The 11767-nt window shown below is 41.8% G+C and overlaps 1 protein-coding gene across 2 annotated transcripts in view; it reads left to right on the top strand.

Moving 5' to 3' along the window:
• Positions 1 to 550: 550 nt before the first annotated feature.
• Positions 551 to 11767, top strand: part of LOC144696695 (protein Wnt-7b) — a 102322-nt gene continuing 91105 nt past the window's right edge. Inside the window, exons 1-2 of one of the 2 annotated variants that reach the window (XM_078568311.1) lie at positions 551 to 674; positions 8776 to 9002. In XM_078568311.1, coding sequence (XP_078424437.1) covers positions 604 to 674; positions 8776 to 9002 — 298 coding nt within the window. In that variant the 5' untranslated portion in view covers positions 551 to 603. Of the gene's footprint in view, positions 675 to 7789; positions 7891 to 8775; positions 9003 to 11767 lie in introns of those variants that run through there. The other variant, XM_078568310.1, reaches the window with a different exon arrangement.

Genomic DNA, 11767 nt, shown 5'->3' with positions numbered 1-11767 from the left:
CAGCAGCTTGCTTAGACACCGTTTTCCTATCTTGATTTATTAGAGGCGTATCTCTGTCTGCATCTCCCTCATTTCGCTCCTTTGTGACGATAGTGTCGCTCTGCTCTGCTCCAACCTATATCAGCAGGTAAATGGATGTCGTCAGGCGGAGGTCGATGTGAACGAGTTACAAGATATTTTAAACTCAGTGCAACTGGCGATCGTCTGCAACTAGCCCAACAGTTCAACAAAGATTCTAGGTAGCCGAGTACTGGAGAATTCGGGACAAGTAACAACACATGCAATGCAATGCCTGAGCAGACCTGGAATAACCCGCTGGTGTCTTCTCTTGGTTACACTGTGGAGTCAGTCTGTTTCCCTCTCTTTATGTGAACTGAATACAAATGGGGAAGAGATCCACATGGAATTGGAAGGATCTGAGCGTCCCATCATTGATACTGCGCAAGAGAGCAGGTTCTCCAGTGATTTGAGTCTCGCCCGACCGCTGAAACTGGGTTGCTAGTTCTGAGTGTGTGTGTGTGTGTGTGTGTTGGGGGGGTGGGGTGTTTAATTTCAACAGTATCGCACAATTTGGGCTTTCCAGCAAAACCCTGATTCTAGAACATGCACAGGAACTTTCGACGGTGGATTCTGTATGTCTTTCTCTGCCTGGGTTTCATCTACGTCAAGTTAGGGTAAGTAGAGAAACCATCGATCTTGAAGGGGCAGTGGGGGATATTAATCTTGAAATTGTACCAAAACAGATTACAGATTAAAGCGAGATGGTTCAATGCCATGGGATGTTCAAACGGGCGTGTTTTCTCTATTATATATAATATATAAATATTCCGGATCTCACTATAGATATTGAGGTGTCTGGGTGACACACGTGTAGAGAGCTTTTTTCCCCAAATGTGACATTGGTCACCGAATGAGCTTATATTGGATTTCTTTCAAAACAAAATTTTTTAAAAAGCGAGTCACTTGATAAGAGATCTCTAGCAGTCAGTTTCCAAAGCATAGCGAACCTACAGGCCTGGGCAGAATCGTCGATGCTATCCATCATACATATGTGTTGAAATTATTTGACAACTGGTTTGTCTGCCCTCCTCTGATGCAACAGATTGGAGGAAAAATAGAGCTTAAAGCAGGCAGAAGAGCGAGCAAAATGTAGTTAAAAAATTTAGGTCGAAGCTGTAGAAATGTGTATGCAAAGCAACACCTGCTATTCGGAAGTGAGACTTTTCGGTTTATCAGTTTAGTGCGGAGATTTTCCTCACAATAAACAGGTTGTACGTTTATGAATATTTGCCAACTTTCTTGCCTCTATGCCCTTATTAGTTGCAAGGCTGAGTTGTATTTCCACATTCCTTAGCACTAACCCAACAGTCCCGGTTTGTTAGAATGCGCTGCTACCTGTTATCCCCTCTGAACTCAAATACTTTTGGCCGCTGCATAGTTGTGGGATTTTGTATGAAGAATGCATAACTTTTTTGAGTCTGCTAAATCCCATCTCTTAAAACGACTAGACGATGCATCTGGCAATTGGACGGGTGCACTCCGCCTTATCAGGACTGCACGCAAAATAAAGTGAGAACGGGTTAGTCCCCAAGAATCAAAACAAATCAAATGAAAATATTGAGAGAAAGGGATCAATTAAGCCACACAGTATAGCAACCCGATTCAAGATCAGAACTAAAACGTACCAACGTTCAGCTGAAATCCCCATTCCAGATCCACTGGGAATGATTGGATTTAGCTAACTAGTCCAAATGTGAATTCCCACCGAAATGTTCAGGATTTCCGCGCTCGCCAGCAGGCGCAGTGCTGATTACTTTGTGGCGTTTCCCTCCTCTAACCTCGAGAACACAACTCCCTTCTGTTCACAAAACTAACCCTTGCCGTGTGGCAGCTCCGAACCGCAATAGGTGCACACTCGTTCTTGATTAGGTCCAATTACACAACAGGAGCTGGTACAAAATTGATTTGCAGGAAATTCTGATAGCAACATTGATAGACGAGATACCGGCGTATCTGGGTGAATGACGCAGTGCGGCAGTGAGGCGATTTTAACACGTGCAGATTACACATCAGGGAAGTTGATCGTTGGCACAGTTTTGATAAGCGCAGGGGCAGGTACAATTACGCCAGATTTGCGGAGGACGGGATGACATTTGTGAGTAGTGTGGTTATGTCGTTGGTTTATCGCAGGACTGAGACACTCACATTCACCTACTGGAGGTACTTGAAAGATACAAATCGGCTTGGAGTTTTCAATGGTAGATTTAATGCACCGCACGAGTTAGATATCCTGATTTCACACTTCGAATCGGTGAGGCCCTTATAGACGTTTGCTGAAATATTTCGTTATGTTTGAAACCTTCCCCGTAATGTGGTGTTTGCGCTACCTATATTCACCCGGATTAATTTTACCAGGATAATGTGATCCAATATCTGTCCGGAAGACGTTATGTACATACAGAGGGGGCGAGGTTCCCGTGTTTGGTGCCTTTTCAGGTTGGATGCCCTCAAACTCCGCTCATTTTTGAAGAGCGCCATTTATAACATGTTAGAAATCATTGATTGCAGGTAGCACGCGTGTGTCCAAATGGTGAGGCACCCAGAATATTCATCTATCATCTGCTATGGCTTTCGAGTTGCCTACACCTACTTGGTAACCGTCAGCGGGTGGGCACATGATTTATACACAAATCTGTTATCCGATGTGTCAGAAAAAGTCAGCCAATTGCATCACATTTAGAAAGTTGAATCTTCCCATTCGGCTCATTAGTTGTAGTGCCTCTTTTACGAGTGAAAACTGTACTTTGCATTAAACTAGCAGTTTTAAATTTTCATTGGTAGTAACAGCAAAGGAAAGATTGCGCGTCAGAATTGCCTTTTAACGAATAACATGTATGTTAGATATTTATGCAGATGATTTATGCTAATTTCCACGCGTATAAAAATCCCGTCCAAACTTCAAAAGAATGATTAATTTATGTCCTTTGTAGAATTATAGGGTTTAGTTAAAAAAATAAAAACTTGGAAGTGCCTGACCCCTCAGTGTTTCCAGCATTTTCTGTTTCTATTTCAAGTTTCCAGCATCCCCAGCATTTTCCTTTGGGATTTAGACAAAAAAAGATGTCGAACATAACGTTTACTGTTTAAAGCCGACTGTCACCGCAGGAAGCGCCTCTTACTATGGGAGATGATTCACAGATGTTATGTGACACCCCCCCCCCCACCCCCCAAAGACAGTCAGCGGGACATGTGTGGGTTTTGGTAGGCGGCGAGTTAGTCGTGTTGATTTATAACGAACAGTATTATTCCCCAGGATGCTGAGCTGTTGTACATTTTACAGTTTCATTAAAAACTTTTATTCATGTGTCAAACTTCTATTTAAACTTGTTCTTTTCAAAGACAGTATAGTGCAACGGCCAGCTCTGTTGGACTGTTTTCAAAGTTGCCCTAATAGGTTTAAATGAAAATGTTGTTTCAAACTATCTATTGGTAATAATGGGCTAAAACTCATTGATTCTATGCTTGACAAGAGATCAGTTAAATGGTGCTGATTAAACGAGCTTTTAGTTTAGACACATACAGACCACCTCAGGTGCTCCTCTAGCTATTATACTCAAAGCTCACTGTCTCTCTCATGCAGGTGTTTCACTCTGGGCACTAACTGGAAAAAGTCGATCATTTACAAACTGTAAACTGATTTTAATGGGCTTCATTGTTAAGGGTAATGGATAGTAAGTTCCTAGAGGTAACGCTAGCCTGTTTTGAAACTGTAACAATTAACATAGTTTCACCCATGCCACTATATATTATTCAGTAACATGTTACTGGCCCAGCTCCTAAGAAATAATCAACTAAAAGATACTCGTTAAATCCAGCAGCAATCACACCTGGGCGCAAGTAATTCCAAAAATTATACCTTAAATCCCCAAGGCTTTCTAATAACAAGAATGAACAGGAAGACGCGTGTTATTTGGGAACAAAATATATGTTCCTTTGATGGTCAGTTGAGGGAGTAGTTGCACCTGAAGGTTCTGTTCAGGAATGGATGAAACGACGAAAATGAGCAGATGCCTTGTCTGCCTGTACTGCTGATCAGGCCAGGTGTTTAACTGCAATGGTGACTTTCGGTGGTCCCAGAAAATGTATCTATATTACAGGCTGACAGCAGATTGCAAGAGCACCTATCTATTATGACCTGGTAACCCCAATCGCAGTAAATTAATGATTGTCAGGGTTCTGAATTAAGAAATCACTGGAGCTCGCTGCCTAACGTTAAAGTCTCGACGTTCTGTTCCTTCAAATGAAATTTGTGTCCTACCAAAGTCGCGACATTTATCACCGTATTATGACCATAAACTGTGATTGCAAGAAGTTATTTTTAAGTCTTTGATTTTAACGGTACGTTGCCTTATAATTCAGATGCGTCTCATCGATCATTTATATTATTATTATCATATTGGGCCGATAGTTGGCTTTACACCAACAGACTAAAAGGTTAATTTTAGAAACGAATTTGAAACGCTACAACTCGAAGCTGAAGCACCTATATCATGCTTATGGATGACAGCAACGACCGTTCTCTATCCGTCAATTCTGCAGTTAGTCCTTCTGAACGAAAGGCAAATCAGTTTTAGAATGAAGCATCTGTTAACCCTCCAGCACCCATCAAACACCGAAATATCTACATATGCACAACCTGCACAAGGAACAGACACTGCGCACGCAGATGAGACTGAAATACTGTGTCCGAAGCTGTATTGGTCACAGATAGAAATGATTGTTAACATCGTTGCTTTAGTACTTGACCCTCATTAATCCAGTCATCAAAAGCAGAACCCGAGTTGAAGTATATCATTTAATTTCATAAGAACGGGGTACCCGTGTGATAACGTTACCGTTACCACAGGTAGCTGCTTTAGAGCAGGGTTATAGCGCCACCATACCACTGCTCCACATTCAAAATAGAACAGAGCTGCATGCAGGTGTGCTGTACTCAGTGTTGTCCCAATGCTGGTTAAAAACAAAACATCCGTGAAGAGCCAACGGCCCAATAACATTTAAAAAGTAACAGCGGTCTGTTGATTTTCTTTCAAACTTTAAATTGGCGCAATGCCAGTCATACCTCAGCCAACGTAAAACCAAAGTTATGCAAGACCACCCCCTCGAGATGATCTCACAATTCGTACCACAATTTTACTTGGTTCAGATCAACCCTTTCAAACCGAACAGTTATATAGCGCTGTGCATTGCCATGACCACGTGGGACCTCAGGAACTATTTATCCGCGGGCGTGGAGACTAAATACAGGAAAGAGAAGCCGCAGATCACCAGGTGCCGCCGCACCGTTACCACTGGTAACTTCACTCTTGGCATTCATTTCTGCTTCCGTTCCAAATTAACTTTTAAGTGCTAGAATAGAATTTGATCAATGCAGACCGTTAGGTCCTCACTCAGGAGTTCTGCAGCCTCGCTTGTTTAGATATTTCTTGCAGAACTTGGTTTGGCCAGTGCATGTGCTCGGACATTTATTTCTCGGGGATTTAGACGGCACTGCTAGTCTGAAACTACGCTGAAGGGCTTCACTGACCAAACAGCTCTCTGCATTTCTGCTTAAACACGTGTGCAGACGCCTGTTTTAACACTCAGTAATTTTGAGTGTTTAAAGAATTGCAGAGTGTCACCAGCTCAAAATATTTAAAAGGTTTATAGAGTGTGTTCCCGAATCTCCGCCAGAACCCCAGTCTGTGACTGCTGAAGCTAACACTCCACGTGCTTTCAACTCCACTGTGTGAAATCGCAGCTAAGGGGCGGGGGCCTGACGCCAATTGAGCCGGGTCAAAACATTACATTCAGGGTTTGCATCGCTGCTAGGCTGAAACGGCTTTATGGTGCTGCAGGAGCGGCATTTGTGGGTTCACAAAAAAATGAAGTATAACATGCTGGTGATTTACATCGGCTGGAGCGTAACTAACTGGTGTGAAATGAACCTTTTTAATATTTGGTGCGCAAGTTTACAAACATCCTTGGGTGGCATAACAGCTTTTTAGCTTCAGTAAAGAGCCAAGATTACAATCAGCTTTAACATGTCTCTAGTATTGGGATTCTGCTTTCCGCCGAGCTGAAGCAGTAGAGTGGGGTATTATAACTAGGTGCTGCTATAAAACAGGTACCGTAGTGAATTCTTTAAAATGTCGTGGTAACCTTTTTTACGTCACTGTAACCTTGGCATGACGAAACAATTCAAATATATCTCCTATTTAATTTTAGTTAAACAGTTAAATCGACTTTTTAAGAGAAAGGAAAACATTACAATACACTATCGTAAATCCTCAGTTCTACTTGTGTCAATGCAAGGAATGGAGTTTAGTGGCATTCAGCACGGTGGAGTCAGGACCCATTCATAATTCTCAACAGAATGCATATTTTCCTTACCTGTGCCAAGAGCAAACTTGCAAATTAAAATGTTGAACTTAGCCATTAAAAAACTTCACGAAACCTCTCCCCTGCACCCAAAGGCAACAATATGTGGCCAGCCCTTGTCCTAAGGGCACATTTTCTGTTAAGGGCTGTGAACTCTTTCTCTCAAACCAAGCATACACTACATATTCTATCGTTCTCCACTGTGTATTCTCTATACATGTATCCCTTGTTTCCTGGTAATTGCCTTTAAAAGCCCCTTTCTCTCCAACCTGGTACCGTACTACATTATCTCTAAGTGTTGAAGGTACTGCTACACCTGGTGTCCTGTAGCTACAGATCTTGCATTAATCTCATCCTTCTACTCTTCCACCTACATCAATCAGCATAGCCAATGGAAAATGGTTCAAACAAGTTATATTTTTATATATTGAAACCGCAGACATGTTATCAAATGCAGACAGTAAGGTTAAAGCAATAATTATATCTTAAGGGTTCTCCCCACCGTCATAACTCATGACTCAAGTGCATCCTGGACTTTTATGCATCCAGCGGACATTATGATACCATGAGACGGCCAGGCTGCTTGCCAATGTGAGGCACGTCAGTGTTGTGTGCTGTATCTCCAATGGCTGGCAATAACCGTGTGTGGATGGATTTACATACAGAACAGTTGCATTTGCAAGGCTCTGCTTTTTCTCTCTCTTATGTTGGTGTGTCGAATCTAAGATTCTAAACAAAAGCAAAACCAGATACTTGAATAAGATTAGGACTGCCATGTTAAGGCGAGGAATATCTACGTTCGACCTGTTGCTTTGAAACATATTCTTTAAAATAATGCATGACTGTTCAAATAAAAACCTCATTTTCACTGCAGTCACAGAAATAAGGTTGCAAAGGGAACGTTTTACTAAACCCAGGGAAACTGATTGCCCCTTAAACATGGTCAATTTCATTGAATTGTTTCGCGTAGCCAAGCCTAATCGCTAATGTTCCCCTCTAGAATGTGAGCCGGGTGGCTGTGGGACTTGTCTGACTGTCTATAAGCAGATCTGAGCGATTTTCATTGTCATTTTTGCCCCATTGTGATTTGAGAGGGAGTGGGCGGATTGCAGTGGCTGGGATTAGCCTGTCTGCCCAATTGCAACAGGCGGTCTCCTGAGAGCAGATGAACTCTCACAAAACACTCAACCATTCGAACTGCAACTCCCAACAACTGCAAACCACTGCTCCGACATGAAAGAGAGGCAAAAACACCAATCTAGCGACAAGACACTGAGCAAGACCAATTACCGAGGACTTAGACAAAGATCCTGCTCACAAATAGCATCTAGCATTTCTATAATAATAAAACAAACAAAACCGGTAGGAGCTGACGCAGAGAGCGACCATGATCATCTTTCTATCACGCAGTGTGCTCATATCAGTTTATTATCCGCAGATGTTTTTTATCCTCACCAGCGGAAGTTACCTGTAAGTCAGAACAATCGCTTTTTTTATGACTTAAGATTCTCGAGGATTTAGAGCGTAACTTCGCCGTTTAGCCTGAAAGTTCTAATATTTGGGAGAAAAGGAGCTCTGATTGCATTGTTTCTGTCCCTGGGTCTTCATCAGACGCCTCGGTTTACCTGTGTACTGCTCTGCGGTTTAGCTGCTGCCACTTGCTGCGGTTATGCTATTCACACCGCCAGTTAGTAAAGTTGGATGTCTCTCCCCTCCCCCAAAAATGTTTAAATGTATCTGTCAAATTGACATTTACTTTGTGCCAGAGCAGGGAGGAAGCAAGAAAAGCACATTGCGCTTCGAAGCTGGGAGGGTTTTCGCTCAGCCTTTGCTCGCTTCTGCAGGTACACGGTGCACTATAACCTCCAGCTCTGGTATTAATTCTCTCACCCCTCCCTTCCCGTGTTGAAAATCTTACTCTCAATTTCATCCGTTTCAACTTAATCCACATGGGCTCTCTCTCTCTTTCTCTCTGGCCTAATTATATGTTTACCCAAGTCCTTCAGAATATCTGTGGTTGCTTATTTTTCTTAGGGGAATTGGACAGAATGCGAGTTTCCCGAGACCGGAGCGAATAGAAACCTCGAAGTGGTGGAAACGTGCTCTCTAGTTTAACCCGTTCTTTTAAACCGTGAAACCATCAAATGAATATAAACTTTCTGCTGTTTTACGTCTATTGTAATACAATAATGATCTGTTCGGGACAGAAAGTGGAAGGGTGCCAATTCAGCCTAGCTAACACCGCAGAGAAGGTTTTGCCTAGAGGTCACACGAGCTAATGCTTCAGTTGCGATTTGACTTGAGTCGCTCTTTGTGCTGGTTTGTGATTTAGCTTTTTTTTGTTCTCTGTTTTAGAGCGTTGTCCTCAGTGGTCGCCTTGGGAGCGAATATCATCTGCAACAAGATCCCAGGTCTGGCGCCCCGGCAGCGGGCGATCTGTCAGAGCCGCCCGGATGCCATCATCGTGATCGGGGAAGGGGCGCAGATGGGGATCAACGAGTGTCAATACCAGTTCAGGTACGGCCGGTGGAACTGCTCAGCACTCGGGGAGAAAACAGTCTTCGGACAGGAGCTCAGAGTGGGTGAGTCAAAGCGAATTGCAGCTGCCAGTGCCAATGTAAACTTTTCATATCAGATTAGGGAGCAAAGTTTGAGCTGAAGGCCCGTGAAGTCCCGGACTCCAGATAATATACAGCACCAATTTACAACACCTACATCTACAATTACTGTTTAAAGAGTGCATTTTTCCAGCTACTTCCAACAAACCTCTGAAATCTCAATTTCTGTCCCAAGAGTTCGGTACTTTTGAATGCACATCAGCACTGCACCAGGCAGCACAACATTGTTGTATATCTTTAATTAGTTTGGAGACAGGATACCAATTATTGTGAGCAAAAGAATAACACAACTCTTTCAATGTTAAATTACAACATCATGAAGATAATCCATCAAATATTAATATCTAAGCTCTGCTGTTGTCACGCAATTCAGGTTCACATTATCACAATAGATCAATGATGTAAATACTTATTTCAGATACAAATCCCATAACAAGCTTCTTGCATATAAACCTCCATATACACAAAACACTGACTGTACAGGATTTCATGTTACCGAGGATAATCTGTTCTCTTTACCATAACTTATTGTGTTAATTGTGATAAAGAAAAATGAAGCCTTTGAAAAGTAGACAGATAGCCTGAAAACTCAAAACAAAGTACTTAACCTCATTCACCTTGGATTGGGCATGATAATGAAATTGTTACATTCTTTTATACCAGCACAAACGTGCCAATTTGTGACTCCTGCATACTTATGTTCCTAGTTTTGCCACCAAGTATGACTGCAAAAGCATTTCTAATGTCAGGAAGTTTTTCCTTGGGGGCGGGAATGTTCGCTTGCATCAGGTGCAATGAAATGTAGTTTATATAGGATAAAACACAATCTTGTAGTGTGTTGCAAAACAGCAACATATAGTTGGGTTGAGACAATATAAAGTTTTCATCTCTTCCAATTTGTTTTCACCATATATTTTCCCAACACCAATGTTACTGCCTTGAAATGTATTCCACAGTGTGCTTTATTTTGTATGATGCAAACAATCTATACTATTACTTACTATTGTTTACTGATTTCGATTTTTGTTGCTGAGGTTGTCATGGGTTAAATGCACCCTTAACTGAGTCACCACAATGTGACAAATATCAATATTTAATTCCTGAACAAAGAGAGAGGATCATACCTTTAAACAGAAGAGCTCCTCCATTATCATTTTGCATGTTATTTAAACATGAAACTGATCTAAGAATGTAGAGAATCTCTTAATGGAAAATTATTTCTTGACAAAGTTGCAATGGTCATACTATTTCAATAGGAACATCATTACACTTGAAAACATGGAGCTGGATTTTGTGGCTCCCCGTCAGGCATGTTTCAGGTGGGTGGGAGGGGGGGTGGGTAGGTGCATGTAAAATATGCTGGGTGGCCGGCCCACCTCCTTCCCACCCACCCCTGACTGGTTCCCCATAATAAAGGTGTGGGGTGTGGGTAAGTTGCCCATTATCCGCCCGCCCTTTGGCCTATTGAGGCTCTTAACTGTCCAATTAATTGCTAATTAAGGACCTCAATCTGCCTCTACTGCTATAAATCTTTGGGAAGTGACAGGTGGGCCAGTCTGCCCCTCTGTAAAATCCAGCCATTGAGTGTACTCATACCAGTTAATAGGGTAAAATAACTTTTGGAGGTTGAACTGAACAAACCTACCCTGCAAAATAGAGAGTATAAATTATGAAAAAGATTGTTATGCTAGAGTAATTGAAATGTTGCACTCTAATCCTGGAGCAGAGGTGTTACCTGTAGTGGGAGTTAAGTAATGGATAGAGATTTGTTTGTTCCTCAGGTTTATGATGTCACTAATATTAGATTAGACCCTTTCAATTCTTGTCAGGTATTTATCATTCAATGGGGGGTTTTGGTAATAGTTTTGCCAGAATTGAAACATGAACAATGGCAATATGCAAATACAAAGTGTCAGACATGTTGCAAGTCTAGGGCACATGCTATTCCTTACCATTTTGTATATCCCAAAGCTTCATTTTGACAGAATGCCTCCAACTGTTTGGAATTAACTTCTACCTGGTTATGTCCATGATCTACATTGAGCGCCATGAACATGCAGATTGGATCTTAGTGTTGTTTTTCTGTTCCATTTCACAAGACTGAGCAGCTTTGACTGGTGTCAGCAGAGAGCATTGACAGGAATGAATTGTTTGTCTGGTGTATCTGCAGAGCAAGGCTTCGAGCTGGGTAACTGTTTAAACTCATTAAAGAAGTATTGGAAAAAACAATATAAAAGTAAAGTATCAGATGCATCATCTATATTTGGTAAACAAATGGAAAAAGATTGCTCAAACCAGTGCAATATCCAACGTCATGAATCATAAGATATTGATGTGAATATGTAAGAAATGTTCTATTATGTTCTCACAGAAACATTATCTTTGAAAGATCTATACTGGGATAAAGCCAGACAGTGGTATTTACCACAGATACATCCTGCAAATAACTTAAAGCATTTGCCCACTCAATTGAAGCTGCCACCTTTCCAATGCTGAACACAGAAACATCAATCTCTGCTCTTAGTCTTAGTTCCAAGTAACTTCTGCTGCTCATTGTTTTCAACAGAGCTCAAGAGCACTAGACAATGCTACTTGTGGTCATATGAGCATACATACGAACGTACAAATTAGGAGCAGGAGTAGGCATTCAACCCTTCAAGCCTGTTCTGCCATTCAATAAGATCATGGCTGATCTGATTGTAACCTCAAATACACATTCCTGCCTATCC

This window comes from Cetorhinus maximus, chromosome 22, assembly GCF_964194155.1.
Source record: "Cetorhinus maximus chromosome 22, sCetMax3.hap1.1, whole genome shotgun sequence".
Classification (NCBI taxonomy): domain Eukaryota; kingdom Metazoa; phylum Chordata; class Chondrichthyes; order Lamniformes; family Cetorhinidae; genus Cetorhinus; species Cetorhinus maximus.
Note: the sequence above shows the minus strand (reverse complement) of the source record. Positions and strands in the feature narration are given on the sequence as shown.